The 15,331-nt window shown below is 41.4% G+C and overlaps 2 protein-coding genes across 2 annotated transcripts; both read left to right on the top strand.

Annotated features, from left to right (window-relative positions):
- The first annotated feature begins 3,435 nt into the window (after positions 1–3,435).
- Positions 3,436–11,272, top strand: ercc1 (excision repair cross-complementation group 1). Its single transcript, XM_030786487.1, has 9 exons — positions 3,436–3,521; positions 4,636–5,097; positions 7,128–7,231; positions 7,613–7,712; positions 7,941–8,017; positions 8,566–8,665; positions 8,863–8,934; positions 10,646–10,714; positions 10,949–11,272. Exons 1-9 carry the CDS (start codon positions 3,459–3,461, stop codon positions 11,009–11,011), a joined length of 1,110 nt encoding a protein of 369 aa, XP_030642347.1. The 5' UTR covers positions 3,436–3,458; the 3' UTR covers positions 11,012–11,272.
- A 948-nt stretch (positions 11,273–12,220) lies between these two features.
- LOC115822711 (granzyme B-like) lies at positions 12,221–14,969 on the top strand. The gene is made up of 5 exons (XM_030786626.1): positions 12,221–12,266; positions 13,422–13,569; positions 14,061–14,235; positions 14,338–14,595; positions 14,811–14,969. Exons 1-5 carry the CDS (start codon positions 12,221–12,223, stop codon positions 14,967–14,969), a joined length of 786 nt encoding a protein of 261 aa, XP_030642486.1.
- The last annotated feature ends 362 nt before the right edge of the window (positions 14,970–15,331 follow it).

Below are 15,331 nucleotides of genomic sequence, written 5' to 3'. Positions count from 1 at the left end.
TCTCTGTCTTTCTGTGTGTGTGTGTGTGTGTGTGTACCCATTCCATGACACTAAACTTTGTTATCATAGATGTGCACAGTGGATGTATTCCAGTGAAGTGTTATAAAGATTTACACAGCCCTCGTGTAAAGCTTTAGGTTCAGGACCTACGTATTTCTACAGCTGAGAGAAGTTAAGAGCAAAGAGGAGAGAGTTAAGTCATCTGTTGCTTCAAAGACTTAACCACAAAACAAAAATCCAGGACATCAGCTCAACACAACAAAACCCACAGCCTAACCCATTCCTTATTCACACTCAAGCAGTGGCCAAGTCTGTAGAGAATCATCTATGAAAAAGTGAATAGAGGTGGATAATTAAAGTTTTACAGATTGTCAAATTTTGTTTTGTTTTTTTCCTGCAGACGGAAAAAGTCAAAGCGCAGAACATTACCATAGTATGAAATTACATAGGATTACCATATGTGTGCATGTGTGGTGTCACTAAGAATGTGATCAATTCCGATCAATTCCATCTTCTGTGGATTGTGACATCAAATCTTTAATACTCACATGAATAAGGTAAAATTAAGATCCAAGATGCTAGGATGGATCCTAGTTCTCTTACTTGATTGAATGATTTTGCCTCGGCAAGTGTTAAGTTTAAATTGAATAATTAATATATCTAATTTCTTTCATCTGTGGCATATGGTGAAACCATCCCAGACTCTAACGACTGGAGCACTATATCTTGAGAGTCTATTAAAATACAGCATTTAGCCTTTGTCTAGGAGAGCAGGACAGTTCACTGTAGTGAGAGACCCTTCACGCAGTAAGCCAATCAGAATGTGAATGAGGTGTATAGAGGAAAAGAAGCTTTTCACACACACACACACACACACACACACACACACTAATCCTTGGTCTACAGCACAGCATTCTACTAGACAAGTGGCCGATAAAATCTGTCCTCAGAGTGCAAGTGCATGAGAGAAAGAGAGAGAGAGGGAGAGAGAGAGAGAGTTGAAATGTTGATAGTGACACTGTTACAGAACTCATCATGCTATAACAGATGAGGGAGAAACTTGATCCAATCTGCTAAAAATACTTCATCCATCCCATTGAGAAAAACACGTGAGTACGCCACTTAGGAGAATCATACTATGAGAATTAGGTGTGGGGAAGAAGGAGAAAGAGGAAAAAGTGTGGGAGTGTGTGTAGGCAAAGAAGGAGAGAGAGACAAGGGGGGGGGTGGGATGGGATGCTTCTCTCTCCCATTCTCTCTCTCTCTCTCTCTCTCTCCCTCTCTCTCTCCCTCTCTCTGTTCTGCAGGCTGCTCTTGACCTGCAGGCTATGGGCTGTTTAATCCTCTGATCAGGATGCCGGGAAGCTCACTGGGCCCGAGGCCCCAGCCCAGTGCCTGATTGACTGGACCACTCACACTAATACATCCCAGCTTTGGTCTATTCAGGTCCCAGCCAGTGCCCGCCTGTTCACATGTAGTCCTCCCTGCGCACGCACGCACTCGCACTCACACTTGCACAGGCACACGCATGCACACGCACACACACACACACACGCGCGCGCTCCCCCATGTGCATGGCATGCACACACATACACATATGCGCGCACACACATGCACACACACAGACACACACACACACAACTCAACATAGGCCAGAGCCAAGCATGAGTTATGAGTTATGAGTTGCCACATCAGACTGGAGCAGTGGACAGTGGAGGAAACAGAAGAGGAAAGTGAATGAAAAAGTGAAGCGATAGGTTAAATGTGTTGGCTTTTTTTTTTTCATACTACAAACTGTGTGAGAATAAAGGAGAACGTGAGAATTTTTTCACGCTCATTTAATAAGAATTCGTTGGATGACCGCACGATCTCTAAAGACGCGTTATTGGCACAGAAGATCAAACACCTTCCACAGTTAAGACAGAGACAGGAAAAAAAAAGGAAGAACGACGAACAATCAATTTAAAACAGTAATATCTAAAGACCAGCCTACTTTCAGACCATACACTCATTTTTAGAGAAACAGTCTCATAAGCATGCTAACCTCTGCATCACAGAGAACCAATAAAGAAAGACAAAAACAAATGTGTGTTTTGCATGACTGCTGTGTTATGTTATTTGTCTCTTTAATGAGCTCTGTACATGTATTTGAAGACATCGATAATGAGAAAGGAAACGATAAAAGAGGGAGAGAAGAGAAGAGAAAAGAGAGGGAGAGAAGAGAAGAGAAAAGAGGTGAAGAGAAGAGAAGAGAAGAGAAGAGAGAAGAGAAGAGAAGAGAAGAGAAAGTTTGTGAGTTTGTGTGGAGGCAGCCAAAGGGCAGGCTGAATACACTGACTTTGGGAGACGCGGGCGGCTCGTCTGTCGAGTGGAGAGCGGCGAGGTGTGTGGCTGTGAAAGAGAGTGTGTGAACGGATTTGTTCGGCTTGGCACACAAACAGTCGCCACTTGTCCCTATGAGAGAGCAGTGGTAGGCCCCAAATCCCTGCGTTTTGTCCGAACAAATTGGCAAGACCTGGGGTCTTGTTTGCCTAGCCCTCCTCAACGGATGAGGGAAAGGGGGAAGAGGGAGGGGGGCACGAGGGTGGGAGAATGCCCCATCAAAGAGCACGGTCCCTGGGAACGGGATAAATAAACACCCTGGTTTGAGAACGGGCCTCTGTGTAGGGTACACAGAGGTGAAGGGAGACAGCAGGGAAGATAACACATCTGTCACCATTTTGCCAAAATCTCCTTACCTGCCACTGAAAAAAATCCAAAGAGATAGAGAGAGAGAGAGAGAGAGAGAGAGAGAACTTCACCATGTGTGTTCTACTGAGATGAGGGTGTAAACTCAGGAAATGAGGGTGTGTGTGTGAGTGTGAGTGGGTGGACCCCTGGTCTCTTTGAGGTGTGTGTAGTGTAGCATGGTAACATATGAGAACCGGTGCTTTGGTCAAGCTGTATGACTAATCCTATTACTTCAAACACGTGGTCCAAAAAAAAAAAAAATCGTTTCCCTCTTTCTCTCTCTCTTTCTCCCTCTGTGAGCCTGCAAAGATTATATCCTACCTAAATACAAATTTTTACACTCCCATCATCACCCGATCTCTTTCCAGCCTTAAAAAAAGGAACTACTAAATGGAAACAACAACAAATAAAGAGAAACTTTGTTCTCATGGTTCTCTTTTCTGAACCGGGAAACATCAGAATTGTATAATTAAAACTTCAAGTTGCAATTATGACGCGAATCCTTTAACTTGGCCAAACCGTTTCTTGCCTTGACGTTTATTAGGGTCTTGCGCCACCCTTCGGAGACACACAAAACCCGTGTGGGACATCGATGTTTCTGCACTTAACCGTAGAGACTGATTTTGTCTCTCCGTTATTGCGCAAAAAAGATTGAGCGCGCTTCCGCATTCGTTTCCTTGAGTAATTTCATTTTCTTGATGTAATAACTTCCACTTGTCTTGAATGAAATGGAAAAGAAGAGATTTAACATCAATTTGGATGATTCTGCCTTCACTAAAGAACGAGCACCGGTCAGTAATTTACACGTCAAGCTCAGTTTCGTGTCGTTACAGCGCTCTGCCGGCCTTTTATAACCCTAATATTTGCCTTTTGTTTTGAAAGTGAGATCGCCGCTTTGCAAACAGACCACAGCGCGAAGTGATTGAAACACCGCAATATCTCACAAGAAGTTGCGAGACAATTTTTAACACCTTGCAAACTACTGCCAACTTTCAGGATGGAGTTAACATCCTTTGCGCTGTTCACATAACAGTTCTGTCGGTTATTGGCTAATATTTACGAAAAAGAGATGCATACTATTGATTACGAATACATTGCGAGTTGACAAAATACGACAGATGTATTAGACGAGCTTCAGAGTAGACGTTTTGAAACCTATAAACCTAACCTAGTCGAAAAGGCTCAGAGAAGTCCAAAAAATATTTTCAATCGCTTTGGCTTGTTCTGGCAACAAACAGTTGGTTTAGCAAACACTGTTCAAGCAGGTGGATCCCAGTTAAAAAACAAACAAACAAACAAAAACAAATTATGTCCTCTGTTGTTCCGTAGTATTGAAGATACCAAATATACAGTAAAATGTTGACAGTGCGAACAGAATAACCACTCTTACTGATATTTTTTGTGGTTTGCACAACCCACGTTCTTATTTGGTGTGAGTTGCACTTGATAATTTGTGGTCAGAGCATTCTCTGTCGTAGTTCACAGTTAAAGTAATATTAGTTGTGATAAGAGAATAAATTACACTTTTAAAAGTGTCAGTCAGTACATAGTAATACACCTTCATATCTGTCCCAGTTCTTGCAGAGGTTTTGAATTGTAGAAAGCAGAGACCTGTGCTAGAAAGCAGGATAACTGGCCTGTCCAGGTAACTTCTGGTTAAGTTAACTCAGAGTAGGAAACCTCCTAATAGAAGAGCCCTATGGCTTCACTCTCCTAGCAAAACAAAGCCGTAGGGCTCTTCTGTTAGGAGGTTTCCTACTTTGAGTTAACCGGAAGTTACCTGGATAAGCTAGTTACCTCGCTTCGTAGCACAGGCCCCAGGTCTAATACTACTGAGTGTCAGCACAAACACCTGTCTCCAAACACACCAAATTCTGTTTCCAATGAACATGCCTGTTTGTGCAGGTTACCTCTTTGTTCAAGTCATCCTCAAAGGAGAGTCAGGGAGAGACTTCCTCCACACAGAGTGCCCCACAACCCATTGGTCAGCCTCTGTCATATGCTGAGTTTGTCATTCAGAGTAAAAACCACAAGGCGTCAGCTCCAGCCTCTGGTTCTGAGAGACAGAAGACTGTGAAGGGAAACAGTGGGGAGCATGGGGGGAGGCAGACCGGGGACAAGCCAGGCGCTCGTGTTGGGGACGTGATGTCCTCCGCAGTACCCGAAAACCCTCGGATAAAAACTGGAAACTGTGAAGGTCTAGGTTCTGGGGACGCCGTTGCCACGACAGCAGGGGCCTCGGAGCAGCATGGCCAAGACGTGGAGGAGCAGTTAAAGAAAGATGAAGGTCAAAGTTCAGAGGGTAAGGGGAGTGTCGCGCCTCATCTCTTAGGGTCAGGAAGCAGCATCATCGTGAGCCCTCGACAGGTGAGTACGATGGGTAGGGAAACCTGTGTGTGTGCGTGAGAGAGAGAGAGAGAGAGAGAGAGAGAGAGAGAGAGCGAGCAAGACCTCAGGCCTGTTTTGCATTCACTCATTTAGAAACCATCACACAGAATACACTGTGTATGGGTAGATGAACAGGGACTGGTGGAGACCACATTTATATAATTAATCACAGAATGTTTTTAGAATGCCTTTCTGTTTTTTTTTTCTGTGAATAGAAGATGGGTGTTGACCAAGAAAGAGCGACAGTGTGGTATCAGTGTTTGGCTGAACATTTGTAGTGCTCAGACCACAAGAATGGGAAGTGGTCACGGGGAAGCTAACTTTGACCCATAAAGGTCACATAAGTTGCCAATGACTAGCGTAAAAAGTTCGACCAGGTGGTTAAGACATTAGGTAGTCTAGAAGTTTCCATTGAGACTTCATACTTTAACGTACAGACAGCTGTCTGTAAAATTGTTATGTAGACAGCTTCTGTTGGCAACAGCATTTGCAAATTTGCAGTAGTGTAAAAGTGTTTTTGTGAATGTGTGTGTGTGTGTGTGTATGTGTTTGTGATAGCCCTGAGGAGGCAGGCCGTTACTTAGAGACGTATAAATCTTATGAGAAGAAGCCAGAAGATGCGCTAAAGGAGCAGGTAGAGAGAGATCACAGACCACAAGAATGGGGAGCCACATAAAGTTTGACTAGGTGGTTAAGACATTAGGTAGTCTAGAAGTTTCCATTGAGACTTCGTACTTCAATGTACAGACAGCTGTCTGTAAAATTGTTTTTTATTTTTCACTGTGTGTCCTTCCCGTCAGTCAATACATGGAATGTAAACATTCTTTTTTTTAAGTTTGAATTTTTTATTTTTTATATGAGTAGATGAATTAGACAAGAGAAAAATATAAAAGGAAAAGAGAAAAAGTATACTTTTATGCATACACATGTAGGCCTATGCATTTAAATGTACACACACATACATATATGTGTTTATACATTAGATTTATTGACATGTAATTATATACACTTACACATACATAATATAAATCCTCAAAGCAGAGCACACATACACATATAGGTAAATGTATACATAAGCATAATAAGCAAGGCCTAACTAAAAATTATAAATAGTAATCAGACATAATTAACTGGATCCTTAAACTATAGCATTGAGTGTTAAGTTAATTTTTGCACATTTTCAGTTTTTTTATGTTTTTTGTTTTCTGGATTTTATTTCACTGTTAAGGGATTCATGTTTACAGATTGATGGTGTCACTGATTTTAAATCAGAAATTCATAATGCTCTTAACACATATTTGTCATTTTCTATGTAAAATTCCTGCTGCCCAAATTTGGACATAAACCAGTCTTCAGTCATCAGTTAACTGACTGTAGCAGCCAGTCCTGACTTTTCTTTGGTTACTGTGGATAATTTGAAATGGAACAGTTACACTTGTGTTTTCCTTTCCCAAGGCTTAATGTCCTACACTTAAAAGTCCTGGAAACTTTCTCTCTCGCTCTCAGTTTTACTCTGAACAGTGTGAGTTAGGGTGTAGCCAAGATGAACAGTTTTTTTCTTTCATTTCTCTCGTCATTTTTTCTTCCTATCACATACCCCCACCATACCCACAGGCTAACGGAAAACTATGGTTTTTTGAAGTGTGATGAGCTTCTGTCACCGTCAGACCACCCCCCCCCCCCCCCCCCCCCCAACACACACACACACACACACACACACACAGACACTCACACCTCTTAGGTGTGAAAACATTCTTTTTTTTTTCTTTTCTTTCTCCATTTGCGCTTGGGTACTGTTGCAAGAGTGCAAAATGCTGCTGCAAAACACTGCAAAACTAGAGAAAACACTAGAACATCACTGTGAAATACTGGCACTGTTCTTTAAGAGAGAATGTGTATTTTCAAATTAATGTGACTGTGTGTGGCCTTGTGTGTGTGTGTGTGTGTGTGTGTGTGTGTATGTTGGGGGGGGGGGGGGGGGGGGGTGGTCTCTCATCCTGTATGCACAGAGGGGAAATCCCATCCTGAAATTTGTGAGGAACGTTCCGTGGGAATTCGGAGACGTGGTGCCGGACTACGTCCTAGGACGGACAACATGTGCTCTCTATCTCAGGTGTGTGTGTGTGTGTGTGTGTGTGTGTGTGTGTGTGATTAATTGCGTGCATAACTGCATGAGGAGGAGAGAGAGAAAGGAAAACTAAAAAAAATACAAAAACCGGCAGTGGGAGCAGAATCTTCTCAGTAAAGGTGTGAAACCTCTTGCTCTGAGCCTTTTACTGAGAAATGACAGTGGGTTAAAACGCCACAGAAATACCGAAAAGAAAACCCGTTGCATGATTTTAAATCAAAACACATCGTTTTCTAATAAATAGAATCCTTATTGATAATTCACATGTGAAAGAGAATATACCATTTAGAAATAAATAACATCAGTCATGTTTTCAGCATCCTTTTAAAGCATTAATGTTCTTTCTCTGTTTTGGTTACTGATCAGTCTGCGGTATCATAATCTCAACCCAAACTACATCCATGATCGGCTGAAGCAGCTGGGCCAGTGTTTCGCTCTCAGAGTGCTCCTGGTGCAGGTCGACGTGGTAAGAGACAACACCAACCGGTCTGAATATGGGTTCCTCTCTCTCTCTCTCTCTCTCTCTCTGTTTTCCTCTGACACCAGTACCTTTGGTTCTCGATTGCTTTTGGCTCACTTCATTTCAGTGTGAAAGGTCAAAAACTTGTGCGCTCTCTCTCTCTCTCTCTCTCTCTCTCTCTCTCTCTCTCTCTCTCTCTCTCTGTCTCCTGCCCTCCCTCACTCCCGCCCTCAGAAAGATCCTCATCACGCGCTGAAGGAGCTGGCGCGTATCTGTATCATGGCTGATTGTACGCTCATCTTGGCCTGGAGGTAAGACGGAGAGAGGTAGCGGTGCAGTCAGAGGAGGTGATCATGCTAGAACAGCACTTACGAACCTCCTCTCAGTATGATGTAGTGTGACTGATGAGGAGCTGAGCTCTTGAATACATTTACAACAAACCTGGTTGGGTTTTTTTTTTTTTTTCTCAGGCCTGCAGCACATGTGACATTTGTAACCACTCAACCAGTAATATTGAATTCTCTAAGTCTTAGCTCCACTTCTTTTAAGTTTTCCCTTCTGTATTTTCTGTGTGGCAAAGACCACGTCACAATGGCCTTTTATGACTGTGCCTTGCCTGTCTGTTTGAATGCAGCAGACAGAAAAGATATTTTTAACCCAAATATTTTTAACCCAGAGACCGACCAGCTCTGTGAACCACAAAACCCCTCACACAGGTTTTAATAATGCCTGTGCAGGACAGAGATGTATTCATGGCTTATGTAGACAGCCTCTGTTTGCAACAGTATTTGTGAATTTGCAGTAGTGTAACAGTGTTTTTGTTAACGTGTGTGTGTGTGTGTGTGTGTGTGTGTGATAGCCCTGAGGAGGCAGGCCGTTACTTAGAGACGTATAAGTCTTATGAGAAGAAGCCAGCGGATGTGCTAAAGGAGCAGGTAGAGAGAGATCACCTGTCCAAGGTAAGAATGCACGCTGCTTAACAGTATGGTCAGTTCATTCATTCATTCAGTTGTTGTCAGCATCCTGCCTACAGGTGTTTCTATTGCATATGTTTTATATATTTTAGATAATAAATCACACGCGCACACACACACACACACACATACATCACAGCCCAGTACCTTGTTAAAAAGACCTTTTTTTTTTAATCTAATAGGTGACAGACTGTTTGACCACTGTGAAGTCGGTTAACAGGACAGATGTGGTTACACTACTCTCCACTTTCTCTGTAAGGATCTTTCTCTCTCTCTCTCACCACCATAGCACTCCTCACTGTCTCATTCTCACTGTGAAATCACACTGAACATTAGCAGAGCTTGTGGGTACTCTGTGATTAGCCAGTGTGCTAGATGGTCTGCTGTTAGGGTTTACATAAGCATGTTGAGATAATAATTGCTCACAGCAGGAGAAAACTGTATGAATTCCCCTCCATATGGATACAGAAACAACGTAGGGAGACCTGTCTCCAGAGTAATGAAGATCCTTTAAAGAGAGGTACTGAATGAGGATTATGAACATGTTGTAATCTGTGCTGTGGGGTAACTCTATTTGGACCTTCTCACAGTGAGCTTAAGTGTACAGGATTCAGCCAGCTGTAAAATAGCGATTAACTGAACTGTGGGTGCAGTGTTTCCGCTGGTAACATTTCTCCGTGGCGGCCTGCCACACCAAAATCTTTACCCCCACGGCAAAAAAAAAACCCCAATCCAACCAATCAATCATGTATTCCAACGCCTTGGTGACTCGCCCCGGGAAGCCCGATTCCTGCCCCCGCCCACCTTGCACGCATCACAGAATTCAGTTGGTTAACGGCACTAATAGGCTATATTACATTGTCCTTTATCAGACGATTTTATAAAGCTCTAATAAAATGATCTTACTGAGGTATTCTCCAATGAAAAGAAAAACAGATGAGGTAGGTAAACAGAGCAGGCATTTTGTTGGGGGGGGGGGGGGGGGGGGGGGGGGCGGGGGGTCAACGACGCATCTCTCTCCTCACTCTCCTAGGTCCAAGCTGGGTTAGCTTAGCTCTTATCCTGGCTCTCTTCCCTTTCAGTAACAACCTTTCAGTAATTACTATACTGCAACCTGAGCTTATTTACATACTTTATGGCTGACTAAAGTAGTATGACTACCGCGAATGGCATACACTTTTCTGTGGGTGCGACTACGTGCTGATACTTCTCTCACACACCAAGAGAGACTCACTTCCCACAACAGACTTGCTAAGTTAGACTGAGTAACATGCACAGGTGGGGTTAGGCTGTTGCTACGTCGTCGAGCGAAGCACTGGAGACGGGCAAACTGTTGAGGGCTTAATTTAGCAACCGCTAAAAAACATAGTTATAACTGTCACTGGAAAATAACTATCCTATATTAATTCATGTAATTATTAAGTGTTTGTTTACCTCCATGGACAGAGGGAGAGCATGGATTAGGGATGGAAGATAGAGTTCAGGGAGGGACAGATGAGATGAGAGGAGGCAAGGAGAGGAAAGTATTTAGGCAAGGGGAGCAGGAAAGGAGAGGGCAAAGGAAAGAGAGAAAGATGAGACAAAAAAACCCCTCCAAACATAGGAAGTCTGGATGGGGCCCGTATTGGCTTAATATCCCAAGATTCAAGCCTTGGTTGTGCCATAGTCTACTTGAAATGGTAAGTTTCAAATACAGAGGTACTGTGTAAAATACATAAATGAAAATATATAAAGGAAAATATTCTTAATGAATCTATCTATCATTTTATAGGAATGTTCTGCCGCTTATGCATTCAACATGTATGTTACTCATGTAGGCCACCCCCTGTCACCCCCGTAACCTCTGTCACCCTGTCACCTCCATCACATTGCCCCCACACCAAACCTCTTGATCCAAAGGAAACACTGGGGTATGTGCTGTTTTTTTGGTAAATGTTTTCTTTCTTTCTTTTTTTCCTTTCACAGTCTTTAGATGGGATTATCAATGCTTCTAAAGAGGAGCTGGTTTTGTGTCCAGGCCTAGGTCCTCAGAAGGTGTGTATGAGAGAAAGTGAGAGTCTGGCCATTAGTCTGTGTGGTGTAGGTTATATCACCACAGACCTGGGGTTTTCATTTTTATCAGTATATCTTTATACATTTATATTTGGTTTACCACTGCACAGGAATGATGTTGATCATGGAATGTTGGGTGTCGATGTGTGTACGTGTGTGTTGGTGTATGTGTGTGTGTGTGTGCGTGCGTGCGTGCGTGCGCGTGTTCTGTCTCAGGCGAAAAGGCTCTATGATGTGTTACATCAGCCTTTTCTAAAGTCGAAAAAGATGGAAGGTTGAACAGACTCTGAAGTTAGTGTCCACTGACGCTCGGTCAGATTCTCCAGGACCAGCGCCTGCCTGAGTGACTGTGTTCCCCACAGACTGAGTCAGGAGCCTAGCCAGGACGAAGGCTCGACGTTTAACCTTGAGATGTCTATGAAAAGAGGAGATCTCTTTTAAGCAGAGAAAATGTAGGTTGCTGACAGATTTTACTACCCATAGTGGGTATGAAACAGCCTGATAAGTGTTGTTTGACTTTTAAAATCTCATTGTAAAATTTGTATTTTTATAATACTTTGTGTGAATATTTAAAAATAAAGATTTGCTGGTTTTAAAACCCACTTCAGCACTGTCTTTTAATGAATATTTTGTTTACATGGATGAGATACACAAGAAAAAGTGAATAACTGATATTTATTGATACTGGGAAATTTACTTTTGGGGGGTTCTCCAATGCTCAGTATTGAGAACCTGTTCTTTTCACTCAGTCTTACATGTTATGATTTCATTATGATGTCTTACAGCATTTTGTCGAATTTAGTTCTTTTCTCTAAAAATACATTGACTAATAGCAGTTCTCTTTGAAATGACAACACGGCTTGGGTTGTTACAGTCTATTGCCTTGTGCTATTGTATAATTTTCAGTGGTGTTGTGTACAATAGTAGATGACAGTGTCTACTAAATGAAGGCACAGGTTTATAAGGTCAAACTACTTAATTGCAAGCCAAATTACAGTTTACTAGTGGTCTCGTGAATGATTAATACAAGAAAAGGCTGTGAAGGTGAAATATTGGACTAGATTTTAATATTAGTCCACATCCAATTACAATATTTCTGTTCCTGCTCCTATTCACATGCTGATCTGTCCATACAGAGATTAAGAGTCATTGCTTTAGATAGTTATGTTATTTTCACATTTCAGAAACTCAAGCCACCACCAAACAATTTAAATTCAGTGTTAGATTTCTGCTACTCCTCCTTTTGATTTTTAATTTTCTTGTCTAACACTGAGAGATTCATGTGTGAATGTTTGATTGTGAGTGTGTTTGTGTTGCATGGTGTGTGTCTCTCTGATCTGCATGAGTAAAGGTGTTGCACAGACCAGTTTGGATGCTATGTTGGGCATATGTGTGAAGGACTTTTTTGTGCTTTTGCGGTTCTTGTGTGAATTTTGCTATCATATAAAAAGGTGAGTTTTGACTGTGTTTGACAAAGCAAATAAAGCCATGTACATTCATCTGTTTCTTCTGTTCTGTGTCCTCTCTCTGTCAGGTAAGACTCTTTTGCTGATATGTAGTTTGTTTATGCTGCATAACTTTGCGCATGAAATGATAGATTAACTTGTTTGAATGTAGCTTTTTTGAAAAAATGTGTTTTTCATACCTCCAAGCTATATAAGTTAGTGTAGAGTACATTCAGGCATGTAGTGGGATTTTTTAATGTACTCTGGTATAATGGTCCAGATTTTCTAGTAGAGGAGCAGAATGACCTAAAGAAATGAAATAGTAAGGATGTCAATTACCGTGATGAAAAAAACCCAGACCCAATGCCAGTGGTCAGTACTCAGCAACAGAATTAGAGTTAAGGATTAGTTATGTATTCAGTGATACTTAATAAAAAGGAAGAAAGAAGTTATTGTAAATTATTGTTGTAATTTAAGAGTCTGCAATAGTTTTTGCACAGTACTTTGGAGTATTTATGTGAAAAGGCACCCCATTTTTTTCAGTGCCTGAACTCAATTTACCACAAGATTACCTCACCTCAAAATTTTACATTCAAATCACTGTCAAACCAATGTAAAGTGACACTGACCAGTTTATGACCTCTGTACAATACTTTTCAGAGATTAGCCTAGGCAGAATGTCACTTACCAAGGTGCTGTGTGAATGCATGCCCTTCTAACAGTTTATCACTACTGAGCAACAGGCCCATTGTTCTAGTTATTCTTTTAAGAAATGAAAAGGAAAAGAAAAAGCTTTTTGAGGCACATTAAAATGTTGCCTATGGCTAAGCATCAACTATGGCCACGTGGACTTCGTGCTGGAATGATCTAACACTTTTCTAAGAATTCTTTTGAACATTCGCAGTATGATATTTCATCTATAAGTATGTGACATCATCTCTGATAATGATAATTAGAACATGAAAGTTTGATACTCTCACAAATAACTGAAACGCACCTCATTTATGCCCATTTGTCCCATGGTCGACAGGGAAAGGTAAAAAAGTGAAAGCAAAGACAAAAACAACTCCTTTTCTAGGTTTTTTAGCTCAAGTACAGGGACATCTTCCTCTAGAGGCTGAGGACGAATGTAAATCATAACACGCATACATCTTTATTATATCCACCATTAAGTCTCCAGATACATCTACTCCTTACCCTCACTCTCCTAATAGTGACGTGTCCTCCTTGGTTTTGTTTTACAGGAGCGACAGAGAGTGGTATTGTAGGGGGTAAGGCAGCAAAGCCTCATTCCAGACCATACATGGTGTCTGTATGGTCAGAGAGAGGACACACCTGTGGTGGGATGCTGATCAGAGAGGATTTTGTGATGACTGCAGCCCATTGTTTGGAGTGAGTGTAACTGATTATGGTTCTGTAGTCTGTTGTCAGTTTTTAGTTTATCTCACTGAAAATGTGCAATATGAATTTTGTTGTTGCCAAACTTTTATGCCTGCCATCTCATTTGTCATATCACACAAAGGAAAAAAACGAACAAGGAAATATATAAGCAGTTTCTTTTTAGCTCCAGTTTACCAAACAATGGTAAACAATGTCCATTTAGTGGATACATCTAAATAGCAATATGGTGTAAATAAACGGATCAGTGAAAGTACTTGCTGTACTAAAAATAACATTATTCTGTAATTTCTGATCAAATTCAGATGTAATTCAATAGTTCATGTGGGTTTCATCTGGTTATAGGAAAACACAGAAATTCAGTTCATTCATAGTAAATGAGTCAGGTTCATTTATTTATTTATAGATCTATAATTTATAGATTGTATTTTAATTGAGGCAAACATTCAGTGGGTACATTTTAACTCATGCAATTCTGCACACAGCCGTAAAGGCTCTACTGGTTCTGGCCGAAACCATCTGAAGGTTGTCTTGGGAGCGCACAATATTGCCAAAAAGGAGGACAGCCAGCAGGTAATTGAGGTGAAGAAATACTACAGACATCCTAAGTTTGGGAAGAATGGTCCCAGTGATATGAACTATGACATCATGCTCCTTAAGGTTGGTCTTTTTTTTTTTTTTTTTAACCATTCTTTTTTCCCATAATTCCAAATTTAATTTTTTTCAATGTCATTTTTCATTTTTGAATGTTTTCTGTTACAGTTGAAGACAAAAGCAAAACTGAATAAATATGTGAAGGTCCTGGCCCTTCCTAAGAAAAATGGGAAAATTCCTGCCAATGTGAAATGCTCCATAGCTGGGTGGGGCATGAAAAGGCCAAACGGAGCTGAATCAGATGTACTGTATGAGGTCACCCTCAAAGTTCAGTCTGAATCTGTATGCAAAGAGAAGTGGGGAAAATGGTTTGACGATGTTAACATGATGTGCAGTGTCTCCGATGGAAAACAGGCTTTCTGTCAGGTACAATCCACAGATTCTGTCATTTTGAAGGGCTTTGCTCAGGACAGTAGGTGACATGCATTTCCTTCTGTAACATAAACATCTTGTAAACCAATTAAGCAATACTATTAGTGTGGACATGTTGCATGGGTACAGATCTTGGGTGAAACTAATTTTGATCTCTGTTTCTCTTGCCCCCCCCATCCCCTGACACCTCAACAACCCAACACCCGAAGGGTGACTCGGGAGGTCCTCTGATCTGTAATACAAGCCCAGTGGGCATAGCCATATATACATCTAAAGAAAAATGCACTGACACCAACTTCCCAGAGGTCTACACAAAAATCTCCACTTTTCTGCCCTGGATTCACAAAATGATGCGCAAGAAGATCTGACGATTACGTTGAAATGAGACCTTTTTTTCTGGTTTCTTTTTTTTGCAACATGATTTGACCGTCATTTACAATAAAGTGCATGTTTCATTTTCTGTGAGTTTGTCCATTGTCATTCTCCAAGCATTCATTTTTCATCATCACATGGGTGATGCCCTTGATAACTGTGATCAATAATTCCATCAAATGACTATAGAACAGTGCATGTGGAAAGTCTACAGCCAGCTGTAGTTTTTTTTCCTCATTTTGTTGTGTCAGTCTGTTGTACTTTCACATAATTCACTGAAAACTCTTTCCCACCAGTCTGATCTGTACTATGCAAGGACCTGGCTCATTTTACTTAGCAGAAGCCACATGATCACCTG

Source organism: Chanos chanos, chromosome 10, assembly GCF_902362185.1.
Source record: "Chanos chanos chromosome 10, fChaCha1.1, whole genome shotgun sequence".
Lineage (NCBI taxonomy): Eukaryota > Metazoa > Chordata > Actinopteri > Gonorynchiformes > Chanidae > Chanos > Chanos chanos.
This window is presented reverse-complemented; position numbering and strand designations above follow the sequence as displayed.